This window comes from Macrobrachium nipponense, chromosome 39, assembly GCF_015104395.2.
Source record: "Macrobrachium nipponense isolate FS-2020 chromosome 39, ASM1510439v2, whole genome shotgun sequence".
Classification (NCBI taxonomy): domain Eukaryota; kingdom Metazoa; phylum Arthropoda; class Malacostraca; order Decapoda; family Palaemonidae; genus Macrobrachium; species Macrobrachium nipponense.
The window spans coordinates 299,049-318,082 of NC_061099.1; the positions used below are offsets into that span (position 1 = coordinate 299,049).

The following is a 19,034-nucleotide window of genomic DNA, read 5'->3' on the forward strand; positions in this document are numbered from 1 at the left end:
TGAGACATGTCAAAAAGATAGATAAAATGGTGTAGCAAGCGGACAGGAAACGGAGCTTGATAAAACACACACGAGAGGGGAAGGATACAACTTGACTGTATAAGTGGAGTATTATCAGAACAGACGCTTCGTTATACCAGCTACTCAGGGCCGTTTCTAGGCACAGGCGACACAGGCGGTCGCATGGGGCGCCATTTGCTTGGGGGACGCCAAATTGCCATCCAAAATTAATATATAAGTAAATGAGAGAAGTATTATTTCTACGTGAATAATTCAAATAAATAAATACAAGTGTAAACGCGAAAATACATGAATAATGGAAGTGTTAATACTTGATGCAACGGTGTTTAATGTTTCGGAAAAGTTGGCAACGCTAGATAGGTAGATGTCGTCAGACAGTATCAACTTCAAGGAGCTTTAAAACTAAGACAGCCGCCTGCTCGCGACGCCACCTTAGTTAAGTTATAAGCATCGTGTTTACTCCAATCTTTACTTCTTTTTTTAAGTCTTCTTAATTTGTCAACGCAGCTGTCAAGCTTTTATCAATCATGAAGAGGCAGTCCAAGCTGTCAGGTGCAGCAAACAAAAGAAAAAAGGAGGAAGAGGAAAAACTAGCCCAAAGTAGAGGTAAGTGTGCAGCTGTGTTGTGTGTGCATAATATAGTTTTTATAAGAAACAAAGTTCACTTTTTGGAGATATTTCTGAGTTGAAAATTCGAATGAAATCCAGGAGTTATATACCGTATAAACCAATGATCTATAGTAATGGATAGGACATCCATCACTTTTTCGCGGTCAAAACCGGAGGCGCTATTTTGCGTCGATTCCTGTCATAAATGAGGTTAAAATAATCCATAATTATGACGTCATTTATTTCCACGTTTGGGCACCCCCTGGCTATTTATTTAAAACCGGGCGACCCCGAATAAATAGGGATAAAGCTAAGAAGAAGGTTATTATTAATTTTTATTATTATTTTAAATGTTAAGTTTTCCTGGATTACTCTAATATCGAATTTTGTGCTATACTAGTTAATATTGACCGGTTTTAAATATGAAAAATCAGTGAAGAAAACTTGTATATAATAGTTTTAGCATAGCCCTCAACATATATGCATTGAGTTCTATGGTTTTAGATTGGCAAGATTACCTTTTTCAATTTATCTTAGGTAGGATTTGCAATGAAAATGTATAATGGTGGTATTTATTAAAATTTACAAAAATAGTTTGTATACTTTTGAGTCTATACTTTTCCTTGTTGTGTACACATATAAGTGAAGATGCTTTATTAATAAAGTATGTTGTTTTGTTGTTTAACTTGAGATGCTAGTTGTGTTCGAAATTGTTTATGTTATTATTTCCAGCCTGGAGGGAAGTGGGGCGCCTAATGAACTAGAAACGGCACTGCAGCTACTCATTGATACTCATGAAAGTTTAATGTTGTTATTGGTTCGAGCGCACAACAACCTTTTATTACCATAATATCAATTAATAATGATACACATCCCTTATCTACGGAGATTTAACATTCGTGTCCACAACAAATATTCTACAGAACAGTGGGTGGAACAATATCTCTCCAATTTCAATATTCGTCGTTATTTTAACAATAACCTATCCTGTTTCCTCAACCTTAGAGTTCTTCCAGTGGCTCTCATTTTTCTGACAGCAATAGCCGTAAACGTTAATATTCGCTAAATCACTCATAAATAATAATATATCCTTCAGTTTATACAAACGCATAAATAATACTGGTCTCTACGTTGGTCAACGAATGTTGTCGTTTGCCAGCACCGGACTCACTGATAAGAGAAAGTTAATGGTAATTTTTTCCTCGTTTTATCGTTACATGTCCTATAATTCTATATGTATGTATGCATGTAACACTCTTCGTCGTGTAAGTGTACATGAAACCGTACTTTATCGTGTAGGTAAATTTCCAAACCGATGGATGGAGAATATGTGGGTATATGCCATGTATACCCTTTCAGCATCCAGTGGTATACATTGCTCCTCATATATTTAGTTAAGCTAACATAATTTTGTATGAGTTTATATTGACATTTTTTTTTTATACAGTTTCTCTAATAGCACCCCACACATGTAATTCTGTCGAAGGATTGTTCTGTGCTATTCACATAAAAAAAAAAAAAAACAAAAAAAAAAAAAAAGCAGAACACCTGTCGAAGGATTGTTCTGTGCTATTCACATAAAAAAAAAAAAAAAGCAGAACTCCGCCCCCTCGCATTATGTTAATCCTGTTTCATTTGGGTATGCCACTCATTGCAATACGTTTGTAAATTTTAAGGCAGAATGCCAAAGTGAATTTTACATTTCACATTAATATAATGCATATGTAAAGGAACAGCAAGTAGACTACCGGTATCTTACTTTTACTTTATATTTTTCCTGTATTCAGCTACTATCAGTATACTCTGTTTTTTTCATCTGTCCATCCGCCTGTGGTGTTTTTGTATGGTAACACTGCGTCCGGGCTTTAAATAGTTACGCTGTGTGTAAGTTTTAGGTAAATAAAAGGATATCTGGGTGTACATTTGCAACTGAAAAGTGTTTTAATAATTTACTATATGCGAATTATACCGTTCATATTCGAAATAGGATATTATTATAATCGTTGAATGTAAGCTAATGTAACTATCTAAAGCCCGGGACGCAGTGTTACCATACAAAAACACCACAGGCGGATGGACAGATGAAAAAAAACAGTATAGTCATTCATGGCTAAATCTAATAGGATATATTTTGTCTTCATAATCCAGCTAAGCTAGGTATTTGTTAACTCGGTGGTCTGGATATACAATATATATATATATACTACTATATATATATATATATATATATATATATATATATATATATATATATATATATATGTGTATACTTGATATTAATAAATAATCCTATTGCAATAAAATGCATAGTTGGAAACTGTCACAGAACAGCATGACCAACATGAATATATGAATATCCGTTATGACCGTCAGAGTGTGTTTCGTAATATACTCTGTTCTGTTTAATGTTGAATGTATGTGAAAACTGACTGTTGTATAGTTTTGCTTTATAAGGTTTGAAATGAAAATGAATATGAAAAATGAAATTTATCTAATCTCTGTCAAAGGTGCCAACCGTAGTGGAATAAGTAAACATTTCCGTTTCTGTAGTGACATATTATTCACTGGTAGTTTAACTAGAGTTTGTATTTACTTTCTTTTGGTTTCATATTATTTGCAATTTTTGTGTAGAAAAAGGAGGAAAATTTTTTTTTTTATCCGACAAGAAACTGGATAGGCCTAAGCTCTAGTGCTCTACAATGATGAAGCAAGGATCGTATTGTAGACCAGGCAAGTAGCTAGTACCTAGGCTAGTAGTACTACTAATATTGTTATTTCATTCTGTGAATACTACCAATTTTGTATTTTGTAGTCATGCCAGTCAGAAATGCTTCCTTTAATGCTAACAGATTTTCACGTAAGTTATGTAGCCTAGTAATGAGTTATTGGCTAAAATATTAACGAACTGGATATTGGTACGGCAGCCGTACCCGATTCTCGGTAGATATTGTACGGCAGTGAATTGCGCATGCGCTAACCCTTGTTTACCGCCTCACGCATATCCAAAGACTATATACTGAAGTATATACACGTCTTTGGGCATATCAGTGACAGCAAGAAAAATGGTGACGGCAACAGCATGAACCGCGGAATAATACATTAGTTTTCGCCGAAAAAACAGATGTTTTCAGGCTTTAACGAGCTGAAGAAAGCCATAGACATCTATGAAGACTCAAAACTTTTCCACAAAATTGGTATTCATGGCATATACGTAGGTCACGAACGATCGAATTCGGCCCTGAAAAGAATTCCGCGAAGAGGAGATTCAAAGAGGATTATATATAAATATTTACACTACCATCGTACCTTTGGTGATTTTCTCGGCCCTTTATTCTGCCCGACATCGGCAGTTGCAAGGGCCGTTATACACTTTACAATATTCTTTTAATTCACTTCATTGGGTATTTTGCAGCTGTCGGAGAAGACGATAGAATTTACCAGGTAGTGAAATGGCAAAGTTAAACCAAATTATAGATTATTCCATTAAAATCGGTGGGATAGTGTTGTGCTTGTAGTACAAAAAAGCGGGACAAAATTCACAAAGCCAAACAAACAAAAAAGGGGGGAGGGACATTTTTGCTAACCGAAAAAAAAAGGGGGACAGGTTCAAAAAGCGTGACTGTCCCACGTAAAAGCCGAACTCTGGTTTACATAATACAGTATGATTAGCAAACTGGTAAACGGATACAGCCAACTGCCGTATCTACAGCAAGTCAAGAGCGCAAATACGGCAACCAATTGACAGAATCTGCCGTACCCTCACCGCATATATTATTTGTACGGCAGGAAGTCTGAAATTGACGCATGCGCAATTCACTGCCGTACCAATATCTACCACGATCGGGATACGGCTGCCGTACCTATATCCTGTGCCAAATATTAAATGTATTGGGCGTACGATATTTAAGATAGGCTTATGAGTAGGCTAGAATTTTTTTTATGTACGACAAAGTTTAGATTAATCGGAAATGCAGGGTTAACTAATTCCAAGCCTCCTTTATATTGAAAAAGAGTGATCCACAGTGAGCAACATGTTTTTTTGTACAGGAAATACGAAATACCCAGATGTACAAAATACCCTAACTTCACCTTAGGCCTAGAACATTGACTCATTCAGTACTTAGGCCTAATTTGACCTTGAAAGTGTTTCCTCGCTGTGGTTCCCCTCACTTTGTTAGACCAGCGGTTATGTAACAGTCCAGACCTAACCTAATATTTACGATAGAAATCATATCAAATCTGTCAAAATCTCACAAAATAAGCTACTAGGTACTAGGCTACTTGCCGAAATACCACATTTCAACAGTCTAAGAATGAATGATGTTGGGATGTTGGTACCGATTGAAGAACTTGCTTCATGACAGTCGATAGGCAATGCCGTTTCATATCTGTGTGGGTGACATCTTAGCTTAGCCCACTAGGCGGTAATATATGTTTACAGTCGTAACTGAAGAGTAACTGTCAAAATGAAATGGAAGTTTATGACTCACAAAAGAACAAGCTCAATTTTATTGTTGTCTAAGTACACACTAACAAAAAAAGATATGTTCTTTGGTTGTTATTGCTATGCTGCATGATCTTATAGTGAAGTATACTTCTTCCCTTTTTAATTATTTTTTTTTACATGGATGTGGGTATTAGATTTGCATGGGTGAAAAACTGAGGCTGGGAATTGACATAGCCTAGTGGGTCCATTTTATTAGAAACTTTGTCTGGTTAGGTAGCTTATTAATTCACTTGGTTACATACTATTTGGTTATTACAACTTTCTTTGTAAAGTGCACCGTGTCATTACAAACTAGTGGACAATTTTAAAGACAAGGGCACTTCATTCATCATTGTTGCATATGTACCATAATTACTGTGTGAAACTATCTTGAAGACATTCTTAGTAGATAGGGGAAACAACCGACTGAACTAGCTGATCCAGTTTTCACTGCGTGTGGATCCACCTTTCAAAAAAGTACTTTAACACGTCCTGACACCAGAGATGGGCACCAGTCACGAGTCCATCGGTGGTGAGAGCAACAGCTTTAGACCTTTACTATCCTTTTGAAGTAAGTATTTTCTCCAAAGTTAGAAATTAAGGTTATATTTTAAGATTAAACAGAGGTTAAGGAAAGTCTAGCCATGCGCAGTGCAAATATACCTCCATGACGCTTTCAAAATTTTTACTTATAACACCTACAGTTTAAAAGATTAATGCCATCTCAATGTTGGTGTCAATAAACTTTCCATTCCATGTGCTAAATCTGCACACCACTTTTACCCATAGACGCTGGGGCACTTTCTTCACAACAATCATAAGAACAACACCAACCACGGCTTATCCAAGGAAACTATGATGTTTTAGTAGAAGAAGAAGAAGAAGAAGAAGAAGCATGCACTAGATAATTATTTAAATAAATATTTAAACAGTAGTATAAGGTCATGAATTGCATAAATTTTTTACTTAGTCATGATTATTAATTTGAAAATATTCGTTGTTGAAAAAGTAACTAGATTCCTTACTCAAATATCAACAGTTTTACTGTGAACAGTACCTACGGCGTTGTTCGCGTTCTTCTATTGTTTATCAGTGTTGCCAATTGGTGTGTGTTTACCCACCAAACTGGGGATAAGACTTACACACAACCGGGGAAATAAGTGAAATTAGAGTATCTATTTGTAGCATATATACATATTAGAGCAATTTTATCGTTATTGCATTACTATGACAACTAGAATTCATGGAAACAGTTTGTAAATGCATTGGCGTATGTGTGAAGCTCCACTAAATTGGCAACGATGATGTCATTTTGCCGTCGTCTGCTCGTATCTACTTTAGAAATATCTGTAATTTTTCTGGGTTAATTTGGTTGCAAAAAAAGGATAATAGACATGAATTAAATAAATATTTTGAAGTAACAAATTAATGTTAATTAAATAATGAGTAAAGTAAACAATTAAGGGAATAAAACTTTGTACCTCATAAACCGTGTACTACTCATGTGCTGCCCGCAACTGTGTTTTTGGAGTGAGTGCTTAGGAACCAGGAACCGCAACATAGTTCAAGTGCAATTTGGAGTCAATTAAGACCAAAACATGTATAATTACAATCAAATAAGCCCTTTGGAGTTTTAGTTGTGATGGCAGTAAGGATAAAACCGCTGATTTTCAGTTCAAACCATGACCCTGGGAATAAGAAGTTTCATACTTTCACTAATATAGGCAACAAAATGTTGTTTTGTACATACTTACCTGGCAGATATAATACTTAGCTATAGTCTCCGACGTTCCTGACAGAATTTCAAATCTCGCGGCACACGCGACAGGTAGGTCAGGTGGTTTACCTTACCCGCCGCTGGGTGGCGGGAGTATGAACCAATCCCATCTTCTATTCAGATTTTCTCTGTCACCGGGAACGACAACAACTGTTGTGGTTTCCTCTCGATAGATTTTTTCGATTCTCGCTTGCTTGGAGATCATTTTGGATTCGTTCTGTTTGGCTTGGCATACGCTGTTTGTGGACTGGTTTTTTACTTTGCGCTGGATTTTGCTTGAAACATGTCTGATTTAGATACAGTAACTAAGACTCCTGTTTTGTTTAGGGTATGTTCGGTTGAAGGATGTAAGGTGAGGTTGCCGAAAGCTTCGGTTGACCCTCACACTGTGTGTATGAAATGCAGGGGGAATGAGTGCGCGTATAGTAATCCTTGTAAGGAATGTGAGGGACTGAATGAAGATGAATATAAGGCTCTTTCTTCATACATAAGGAAGTTGGAGAGGGATAGAGTTCGTAAAGCGTCCTCTAGAAGTTCTAGTAGGTCTAGAGTGAGTGAGTTTGAATCTGACCCTAACATTAATGTAGAATTAGAACCTCCTTCCCAGGTTGCAGCCCCTGCTCCCCGCGCCGAAGCAGAAGATTCGTCTTCGGAGGCGGCGGCTTTAAAGGCTACGATTCAGTCTATGGAATTGAAGATTCGCTTATTAGAACAAGGTAAGAGTGAGAGTGTTGGTGATCAGTGCAGTGCCCCCAGTGTTGTGGAGGGTGCGTCTGATCGGCTCCGTAGTGCCTCCAGGCCTAGACCTCTTCCCAGACTCCCGTTCAGTGGAGGAGGAAAGTCGAAAGCCGCAGGAGGGCTAGGGAGAGCCCCCACCGGTCAGGCGTCCCCTCGGCAGATCCTGAAGTACGCTCCCAGGCTGCCTCGGATCGTATCAAGAAGGAGATCCTTCGTCAGTGTTTCTCCTCTTCTTCTTTGCCATCACCGAAGCGCGGCTGGAACTCCCCGGATGCTTCGCGCCCGTTGAAGAGGGCTTGGAAGGCGCCCTGCAGTTCTTTGGCTTCCAGCCCGGAAGTCTTCCCTGAAGAGGCTTCTTTGGAAGTGAAGAGGCCCAGAAGATCCTGTGATCGCTCGTCTTCTCGCGCTCCTCGCTCTGCTGCTGCATCGGATGAAGACCCTGTGGATTCTCCTACTAGAGTCCTTGCGGGACTCCAGGCTCAGATCTCGGCCCTGGCAGACTCTCTGGCTTTAAGATCTCATAGGAGGAAGGACGTATCTCTTCCAGTCAAGAGATCTAGACGCCCTTCTTCAGAGGATCGCTCTCCTCGACGTATGCGATCTCCTCCGTATGGGGAGGATTCGGCCGAGCGTAGGAGCTTGCGCGAGTGACCCCACTCTCCTGGCTCCCTCTCAGCTTCGTCAAGGCGCCAGACTTCGGGCAGGCGCTCCTTGGATGGCGACGGCTTTTCTCCGGATAGGCTCCCCGCTTCCGGTAGGCGCTCCTCTCCTGTCAAGCATTCATCTTCTAGTGTGCGTCCTAGCGGAGAGAGACGCTCTGTGCAGAACAGGCTCCTTTCGTCAACTCCTTCAAGACGATCTTCTCCTCATCGACTCCGAGAACCTTGCAGGCGCCTGTCTCCGAGTAGGCGCTCGTCACCTGGCTGCCGCTCTCCTCTCGTTTTGGAACGTGGCTAGTAGGCGCCTTTCTCCTGTTAGGCGCTCTCCTCCTTTCAGACGTCAAGAGTCTGGTAGGAGCCGTGTGCCTGGTAGGCGCCCTTCTCCTGGCAGCTGCTCTCCTGTTGATAGGCATCAAGAGCCTCGGGTCCACCGTTCACCTGGTAGGCGCTCGTCATTTACGAGGCCCCCTACTCCTGACCATTCTCCGCTTGACAGGCGCCAAGAGCCTCTCAAGCGCCCTTCTCCTGATAGGCGCTCGGCGCCTAGTAGCCGCTCTCCTCGCGACAGGCACCAGGATTCTAGCAGGCGCTCTCCCTCTCATAAGCGCCCTGTTGCTGGATACGGTTCTTCCCATGGTAAGAGCCCAGACTCTCCTTTGTTCAAGATTTTTTTCTACCTCGAAGAGGGAGTCCAATCTCAGACAGGCCAGGTCGGATAGGCATTCTTCTTTTTCGACTCGCTGTTCACCTGTTGACTTGACTTCTCCTGTGAGACTTCATTCTTCATCTACACGCTTTGCTCCAGGAAGGACCTCTTCTTCTTCAAAGGATCCTCCACGCTCTCCTCTGCAAGAAGGCCAGGATGGCTCGGATGAAGAAACTAATACAACGGCAGCGGTTTCTTCTTACAAGAAGCTAACAGAGCTTCTACTTCAGGAATTTGGAGATTCCCTTAGCCCTACTGCTCCTCCTTCTCCGCACTCGTTGTTTTCCACGTCAAAGACAACGAAGGGATCGTCTTGCGTGAGATTGAAGCCGACCCTGTCCATGAAGAAGGCGCTTAGGAGCTTCGGTTCCTGGATGCTCTCCAAAGAAGAAGCAGGGAAAACGGTGTTTGCCTTCCCACCGTCGAAACTATCTGGTCGTACTGGCTTTTGGTACCGACAGGAGAGCCCTTGGGGCTGGGTCTCCCGTCTTCGGCTGATGTGGACTTTTCGGCATTAGTAGATGCCACGAGAGATCGGCTCTTAAACTCAAGCTAAGACGAACTTGGGCCATGAACGAGAATCGATCACATTCTGAAAGGAATGTTTCAGAGTGCTCGAAGTTTTCAACTTCCTTGATTGGTCGCTGGGAGTCTTGGCTAAGAAGACACAGGCTCCAGAGTCTTTCTCACCAGAAGACCTTCATTGCGTATTATCCTGTATGGATAAGTCCTTAAGAGACGGAGCGAGCGAAATCGCTTCCTTGTTTGGGGAGGGAGTGGTGAAGAAGAGATCCGTTTATTGCTCCTTCTTGACGAAGTCCGTCTCCTATGCTCAGAGGTCTTCGTTACTGTTTTCCCCACTCTCCTCTCAGCTTTTTCCCAAGCAACTAATTCAAGACATCTCGACATCACTTTCAGCTAAGGCTACGCAGGACCTTCTGGCCCAGTCGGCGAGGAAGCCTCGGCCCTCCTTCCCTGTCAAGACGAGAAAGGAGAAGTCAGGTGTTCAGGAACCCTTTCAAGGGGCTTCTTCCTCCAGACCCGCTTCGTTTAGAGGACGTAGGCCCAACAGGAGAGGGAAGACTTTCTCTAAGTCCGTCAAGACTTCTAAATAAGAAACAAGTCCTTCAGACAACGGTGGGTGCCAGGCTTTTAAGTTTTGTACAAGTAAACTTACCCAGCAGATATATACTTAGCTATAGACTCGGTCGTCCCGACAGAATTTCAAAACTCGCGGCACACGCGACAGGTAGGTCAGGTGATCCACCCATTCCCGCCGCTGGGTGGCGGGGTCTGGAACTATTCCCGTTTTCTAAGCCATAATTTCTCTGTCGGTTGTTGAACGGACAACACCTATTGTTCGTTCCTCCATCTTGGATTTCAACTCGTTTGCCGAGAATTTGGATTGGTTTTTTGGTGACGTATTCGTTTTTTCTCTGGCTTGGCATACGCTTATTGTGGACTGTTTTTCGACTTTTGGTTTTGACTACTCTTTCACGATGTCTTGACGCTAAGGTTTCACCTATGTTTAGAAGTTTTGCAGTAGGGAAGACTGTAAGGTTAGGCTGCCTAAATCGGCATTAGATCCGCATAGTATTTGCGCTAAATGCAGGGAGAATGAATGTTCTTTTTTTATTAACACCTGTGTGGAATGCGAGAACCTTACGTGGGAGCTTGAATGGAAGGAATTATCATCATATGTTAGGAAGCTTGAGAGAGATAGAGTGAGGAAGGCTTCAGCTAGGTCATCTAGTAGATCTTGCTCCTTAGAACAAGAAATTAACTCTCCATCTAACAATTTCCCTTAGCCTCAGCTGCTTCTCCTGTTCTGAATCCAAAGATTCTTCATCAGAGAGGGAAAATGTAAAAGCTTCAATTAAGAAACTTCAAGCTCACTACGAGCTCTAAACCAAGGTAAGAGTGGTGATAGTGACTTGTGCAGTGGTCCCCCAGTGCAGTGGAGGGGGCGTCTGACCGGTTCCTCATTGCTCCTAGGCCTAGACCTCTTCCAAACTCCCAGGACCAGGGGAGGAGGAATGTCGAAAGCCGCAGGGAGGATGCAAAAACATCCCCAACGGTTCAGGCGTCCCTCGGCAGATCCTGTTGTTAAGTCCCAGGCTGCCTCGGATTGCCGCAGAAAAGGCGTCCTAAAGGAGTGTTTTTCGGCCTCAGACTCTTCCTCTCCTAAACGAGGATGGAGTTCGGCCTCCCCGTTCGCGCCCTTTGAAGAGAGCCTGGAAGGTGCCTAAAGGAGACGCTGCTGACTCCAGCCCAGAGCGTTTTCCCCTTTTCCGAGGATTGGCCTTCCTTCGGGACCTAAGAGGACTAGACAAGAGGAGCCTGCTCTTCAGGATCCGACCAAGAAGTTTTTTTTTTTGGTTAATCTGCAAGAGCAGTTAGCGTCGCTCGTAGGCTCTTTGCTAAGGACTCTCACAAGGAGGAAGGATGTCTCGCTCCCTGTGGAAGAGTTCCGCTAAAGCGTCCTCCTTCGTATAGGAGAGAACTCTCACGATCTCCAGGGTGCTCCGTTTATCGCCTTCGTTCAAGGGAACTCGTCGGATAGGAGTTGTTCTCCTGAGAGAAGAGCCCTTTCGCCCTATAGGCTGGCTTCCCCGAAGCGCCCCTCTTAGACACAGCGCATCGAGCAGAAGTCTCGATCGGTTTAGCTACAAGGAACGGAAAACCGATTTAGGTATCAGGATCCTTGGGTCTTCAGGACCAGGAGCCAGACAGGCGCAAAGAGGCAGCAAGACGCAAGAAAGGACGTCAAGAGCCTCTTAGAACGCTGGATTCAGGACGTCAGGATTCTGCTAGAAGGCAGGAATCAGGACGCTATGAGCCAGGACGCCATGAGTCAGGGCGCCAGGAGTCAGGCGCGCCAGGAGTCAGGGCGCCAGGAGTCAGGGCGTCAGGAGTCAGGGCGCCAGGAGTTAGGACGCCAGAAAACAGGACGCCAGGAGTACGTTAGGCGTCAAGTGTTAGGGCGCCAAGAGCCTGTTAAGCGTCAGGAAATCAGGACGCGGGATCTTTTCAAGCGCCCTGAATCAGGACGCCAGAGCCTAGCAAGCGCCATGACACGACGAACCTAGACAACAAGAGTCTAGTAGGCACAAGAGTGTTGCCGACAGACAGGAGCCTCACTCTTCGTATAGGAGTGCTAATGTTCCGCGCTCCCCTTCTCGGGAAAGGAGTTCTTCTCCCGGGAAGAGCCAGATCACTCCAAAACGATCTCCTTCTGTAGATCAGTTGGACCAGGTATCGGAAGACGAAGAGCCTGTAGATGTAGCAGTTTCGGATACAAGAGACTTTCTCTTTTGCTGCTAAAGGAGTTCGGAGACTCCCTTCATCCTGCGGACCCTCCTTCACAGGATCTTTGATGTCCAGCACTAAAGCTCTCAAATCGTCTTCCTTCGTTAAGATTGCGCCCCGCTCTTTGTATGAAAAAGGCATTGAAAACTTTTTCAGAGTGGTTGACTTCCAGAAGGGAAGCGGGCAAGACAGTTTTTTCCTGCCCTCCTCCAAGTTAACAGGCAACAGGAAGGTGGTACGAGACCAAAGAGCCGATGGGGTTAGGCTGCTTCTTCCGCGGATGCGGATTTTGCTTCCTTAGTGGACTCTGCCTAGGAGGAAGTCGTTGCCTGTCTGCTAAGGCGACTTGGGGGGCATGTGTGAGCTGGACCACCTTCTAAAGGGCCTCTTAAAACCCTAGAAGTCTTCAACTTTATGGACTGGGCGTTAGGAGCATTAGCGAAGAGAGCTCAGGACACGGACTTTGTTTCCATGGAGGAACTTTCGAGCGTCCTGGCTTGCCTGGACAGAGCGGTCTGGACGGTTCTGTGGAAGTTGCCTCTCTTTTTGGAACGGGAGTTTTTGAAGAAGAGATCTGTCTTTACGCTCTTTCTTAGCAGAGCAGTATCACCCTTGCAAAGGACATCTCTTCTTTTTGCTCCTTTATCCCCGCACCTTTTTCACAAGAAGACGGTTAGAGAGGTTTCGAAATCTCTTACGGAGAAGGCAACTCAAGATCTACTCACGCACTCAGCCAAGAAGTTTAGGCCGGCAGTGCCGATAGAGAAGAAAGAGAGACCCTCTTTGTTCAGCCCTTTTCGAGGGGCCTCCTCTTCTAGAGCCCCTCTTAGAGGTCGAAGACCAGAGAGAAAGAGTAGACCATCTAGAAGGTCCTTCGGGAAGTCTAGATGAACAGCAAGTCCTCCAGACGAAAGTAGGCGCCAGGCTACTCCACTTTGCCAAAGTCTGGGCGCGAAGAAGGGAGCGGACTCCTGGTCCCTCTCTATCCTGAAAAAAGGATACTTGATCCCCTTCAGGGAAAATCCTCCCTTGACGACAACTCCAACAAGGGAGTAACCGCCAGATACTCGGATCCGGTCCGAAAGCTTGCTATGTTGCAAGCAGTGGAACAGATGATTTCAAGGAAAGCGGTAGAACTGGTTCAAGATCTCCAGTCCCCAGGATTCTACAATCGGCTATTCCTGGTACCGAAAGCATCGGGGGGATGGAGACCAGTTCTAGACGTCAGTGCCCTGAATTTCTTGTCTTGAAGAAGAAATTTTCAATGGAGACGTCTTCCTCTGTTCTATCTGCTCTTCGTCCAGGGGACTGGATGGTGTCCCTGGGACCTTCAGGATGCGTATTTCCATGTGCCAATTCATCCGGCAGCAAGGAAATATCTTGAGGTTCTGTTCAAGGGAATGTGTTCCAGTTCCGAGCGATGTGCTTCGGACTTTCGACTGCCCCTCAGTCTTTTTTACGGACATCATGAAGAATGTAGCTTATTGGCTACATCTGGAAGGGATCAGGATCTCGTTTTATCTGGACGATTGGCTAATAAGAGCCCAATCGGAGAAAAAATGTCTGGAGGACCTTTTAGTGACTCTAAAGTTGACAAAGTCCTTAGGACTTTTTAGTAAATCACGAGAAATCCATGCTGATCCCCAGAAAAGTATTGTCTATCTGGGGATTCAGATGGATTCTCGGGATTTTCTAGCGTATCCTTCGCAGGAAAGGAGAGAACGCTTGCCTAGAAAAGGTGTCAGTCTTCTTAAGGAAAGAACATTGTTCCGCGAGGGGGAATGGATGAGCTTGCTGGGTGGGGACCCTCTCCTCGATGGAACAGTTCGTTTCCTTAGGAAGACTTCACCTACGACCCTTCAATTTTATCTGAAGGAGAAGTGGGATTGGAAGTCCAACAATCTGGGAGAGACTTTTCCAATCTCGAAACGGATCAAGGAGAATATCCGTTGGTGGTTAGATCCACAGAAACTAAGCAAAGGAATCTCCCTTCGCTTACAGAACCCGCACCTAGCGTTGTTTGCAGACGCCTCAGATTCAGGGTGGGGTGAGACCTTAGGTCGCAAGAAGTGTCAGGCATTTATTTGGGAAGGAGAACAAGTGTCCTGGCACATCAACAAGAAAGAGCTGACAGCCATCATCTAGCTTTGGTTTCATTTCGAGGAACAGGTCTCAGGTCTGGGGATTCAGATTCACTCGGACAACACAACAGCCCTCGCTATATAAAGAAGCAAGGGGGGACGCATTCCTTTTCCTGTACGAATCAGCAAAGGATCTGCTGATTTGGGCACAGGAAAGGAAGATCTCTCCCTCACAAGGTTTGTACAGGGAGAGAAAAATGTCCGGGCAGATCTGTTAAGCAGAAAAGATCAAGTCCTACCCACGGAATGGACTCTCAATCCTCAGATTTGCCAACAACTGTGGCATCTGTGGGGGAAGGCCCAATATAGACCTGTTCGCGACCAACAAGAACCACAGATTAGAAACCTATTGTCCTCGATCTCGGATCCTCAAGCAGTAGCAGTAGACAGCTTTCTGCTAGATTGGACGGGCTTGGACGCGTACGCCTTCCCTCCTTTCAAGATAGTAGGAGAAGTGTTGAGGAAGTTCGCTTGCTCGGAAGGAACAAGAATGACCCTCATCGCTCCCTTTTGGCCGGCTCTCGATTGGTTCACAGAGGTGCTGGAGTGGTTAGTGGATTTTCCAAGATCGCTTCCACTAAGGAACGATCTTCTCAAACAACCCCACTTCGACAGGTTTCACAAAAACCTCCCCGCTCTAAGTCTGACCGCCTTCAGACTGTCGAAGGACTTGTCAGAGCAAGGGGCTTTTCACGAGAAGTGGCGAAGGCTATTGCAAGAGCCAGAAGAGTCTCCACTTCTAAAGTATATCAGTCGGAAAAGTGGGGAGTTGTTTAGAAAGATGGTGTAGGGAAAAGAAAATATCCTCCTCCAGTTTTACCTCTGTAACTGAAATCGCAGATTTTCTTTTTCCTATATTTGAGAAAAGACTGTAACCTGGCAGTTTCAACAGTGAAGGGGTTACAGAAGTTTATGCTGGCCTCAGTTTTTCGACATAGAGGAATAGATCTTTTGACAAACAATAAAGATCTGCATGACCTTATAAGGTCTTTTGAGACCACGAAAGAACATGTAATCAAGAAGTCCTAGCTGGAACTTGGATGTGGTCCTCAAGTTCCTAATGTCGGAGAAATTCGTACCTTCTCACGCAGCTTCGTTTAGGGACTTAACAAGAAAGTCTTTATTCCTTTTTGCGTTAGCAACAGCCAAGAGAGTGAGCGAGTTGCAAAAGCTTTGGAAGGTAAAGTGGGGTTTAAGAAAGATTCAGCGATTTGCTCCTTTCAACCATTTTTTCTAGCGAAAAATGAAAATCCCTCAAAGCCTTGGCCAAGAAGCTTTGAGATAAAAGGAATATCTTCATTAACAGGTAGAGAACTAGAAAGGACGTTGTGTCCAGTCAGGGCACTCAAGTTCTACCTGGAGAAGAAGAAGTTGCTGAAAGGTACAGAAGAAAGTCTTTGGTGCTCTGTAAGAGATCCGAAAAGAGCGATTTCTAAGAAACGCCCTTACATTCTTCATAAAAGATGTAATAAGGGAAGCTCACCTTAAATGCGAAGAAGAGCATTTCAAGGTTCTCAGAGTGAGAGCTCATGAAGTGAGAGCCATAGCTACGTCGATGGCATTTCACAAAACATGGTCGCTTCAGGCTCTTATAGAGTCGGACATTTGGAGATGTAATTCGGTGTTCGCTCGAATTACCTAAGAGATGTTAAAAATTTCGTACGAAAAGTGCTTTTTTTGCTCTGGGGGGGGAGCGTATGTTTCGGCGAATTCAGTGCTGGGAAAGAAGGGGCTGAGGCTAATCCTTCCTATTTAGTTTAAGGCTTAAATTACTGTTTATTGGTGGTTGTTTTTATTGGTTAATTGTCAGAGGGAATAGGGACCCTCTTACAATTCATAGATTGTAACAAGACTAACATGGTCAGGTGATCGGGACTTGGGATTGGCTTCAGTGCTCTTTGTGATTTGTTTAATAACCTTAACTCTGTCATGTAAGAGGGCGAGTCTCCATTGATATGACAAAAGGTCAAGGCTCTACCATGTAAGTGGGTCAGCCCCCATTGGTACGATCCAGTATAGGCTCTGTCGCGTAAGCGGGCTAGCACCCCCATTGACACGATCCAAAGAGTTATTCAACCATAGGTTCATTTCCTCGTTGAAAACTCTTGAGGCAAGCAGACTCATCGACAGTAGTCATGAAGTCTTCAGCCCAATAAGGTAGGAACTATGGATTATGTTATCCAAGAACATAGGTTGTTTTTTCCCTGTTTTTTTTAATGTATTTAGTTAAGTATTATTTTGTTTTTAGCTATCTCTTGCCCGCCACCAAGGGTGCCAATCAGCTAAGTATATATCTGCTGGGTAAGTTACTTGTACAAAAATGATATTGTTAAGATACAATAAAGTTTTTGTACATACTTACCTGGCAGATATATACGATTAATGGCCCACCAGCCTCCCTCAGGAGACAGTGTAAGAGAAATTATGGCTTAGCAAAACGGGAATAGTTCCAGACCCCGCCACCCAGCGGCGGGAATGGTGGATCACCTGACCTACCTGTCGCGTGTGCCGCGAGTTTTTGAAATTCTGTCGGGACGACCGATGTCTATAGCTAAGTATATATTCTGCCAGGTAAGTATGTACAAAACTTTATTGTATCTTAACAATATCATATTTGCAGAAGTCTGGGCCAGAGAGGGGCGATTCCTGGACCCTATCAATCGTAAAAGAGGGGTTACCTCATCCCTTTCACCTCAAAAGGACCTCAATTGACGACCACCCCAAGGGAGTTGACGGCCAAGTACAGGACCCCATCATGAACCAGGCCCTCCAGCTAACGGTAAGATCAGATGCTAGAAAAGGAGGCAATCGAACTAGTGACGGACCTTCAATCAGCAGGCTTCTACAACCGCCTTTTCCTAGTTCCGAAATCCTCAGGGGGATGGAGACCGGTTTTGGACGTAAGCGCCCTGAACTTCTTTGTAGAAAAGAAGAAGTTTACGATGGAGACCACTTCTTCGGTGCTGGCAGCGCTTCGTCCAGGGGACTGGATGGTGTCCTTGGACTTACAGGACGCTTACTTCCACGTACCGATCCATCCTTCCTCGAGGAAGTTTCTCAGGTTCATGATGGGGGGAAGAGTATATCAATTCAGGGCTCTGTGCTTCGGCCTCTCGACGGCCCCCCCCCCCCAAGTGTTCACGGGAATCTTGAGGAATGTAGCTCAATGGCTTCATTTGGAAGGGGTGAGGATATCCTGTACCTAGACGATTAGCTTATAAGGGCCAATTTGCAAGATCGTTGTCTGGAGGACTTAAACAAGAAAACCTTGGAATTGACGAGTTCTTTGGGGCTTTTAGTCAATTTCCAGAAGTCAAGTTTAATTCCCAAACAAGAGTGCGTTTATCTGGGGATCCGGATGAACTCTCAAGAGTTTTCGGGCTTTTCCATCTCAGGAAAGGATAGCCCGGGGCCTCGAGAAAGTAACAGCCTTCTTAGGGAAAGAAGTATGCACAGCGAGGGAGTGGATGAGTCTGCTGGGGACGCTCTCCTCACTGGAGCAATTCATTTCCCTAGGAAGGTTGCACCTGAGACCGCTCCAATTCTTTGTTCATCAGAATTGGAGTCGTCGTTCTCAGGATTTGACGTTCTCCCTGTCCATATCTCAGCAGATCAAGGAGAAACTCGTGTGGTTCTCCGACGCGTCGGAGACAGGTTGGGGGGCGACTCTGGGAACCCGAGAGGTGTCAGGTACCTGGGTGGGGGGGGGACCAGGTGACCTGGCATATCAACAGAAAAGAATTGATGGCCGTGTGGTTGGCTCTGAAAGCCTTCGAGTCCAACGTCGAGACTCCAATAGTTCAGATCAACTCGGACAACACCACAGCTCTGGCATACATCAGGAAAACAGGGGGGGACGAAGGCATTCCTTCTTCTGTACAAAACGCAAGCAAGAGACCTTCTTCTGTGGGCCGAAGAAAAGAGAAACAAGCTTCTCACCAGATTCGTACAGGGAGAGAGGAATGTGAGAGCAGATCTCCTCAGCAGGAAAGAGCAGGTCCTTCCCACGGAGTGGACACTTCATCAAGATGTATGCCAGAGTCTGTGGAAGTTGTGGGGCAGGCCGCACATAGACCTCTTCGCCACCTCAAGAAATGCGAGACTGGATCTTTACTGCTCTCCCATCTCGGATCCAGGGGCAATAGGGATCGATGCGCTTCTTCTAGACTGGAAGGGGCTCGATGTGTATGCGTTTCCTCCCTTCAAGATTCTGGGAATAACGCTCAAAAAGTTCGCAGAGTCAGATTCAACGAGGATGACATTAATCGCTCCCTTTTGGCTGGCCCAAGAATGGTTCACAGAGGTACTGGAATGGTTAGTGGACCTTCCAAGATCGCTCCCCCTAAGGAACGATCTACTCAGACAACCCCACTTCGACAGGTATCACAAAAAAACCTCCCCGCTCTCAGTCGGACTGGCTTCAGACTGTCCAAAGTCTGGTCAGAGCGAAAGGCTTTTCAACGGCATCTGCTAAAGCAATCGCTAGGAGGTCTTCCACCTTACGAGTATACCAGTCGAAGTGGGATGTCTTCAGACGTTGGTGCAAGAGGAATAACGTTTCCTCTTCCAGTACCTCTGTGACCCAAAT

The 19,034-nt window shown here is 44.4% G+C and overlaps 1 protein-coding gene across 1 annotated transcript in view; it reads left to right on the forward strand.

The window, feature by feature from the left end:
* The first annotated feature begins 250 nt into the window (after positions 1–250).
* LOC135209931 (uncharacterized) overlaps positions 251–19,034 on the forward strand; it is a 48,048-nt gene continuing 29,264 nt past the window's right edge. Inside the window, exon 1 of the mRNA XM_064242665.1 lies at positions 251–627. Coding sequence (XP_064098735.1) covers positions 549–627 — 79 coding nt within the window. The 5' untranslated portion in view covers positions 251–548. The remainder of the gene's footprint in view (positions 628–19,034) is intronic.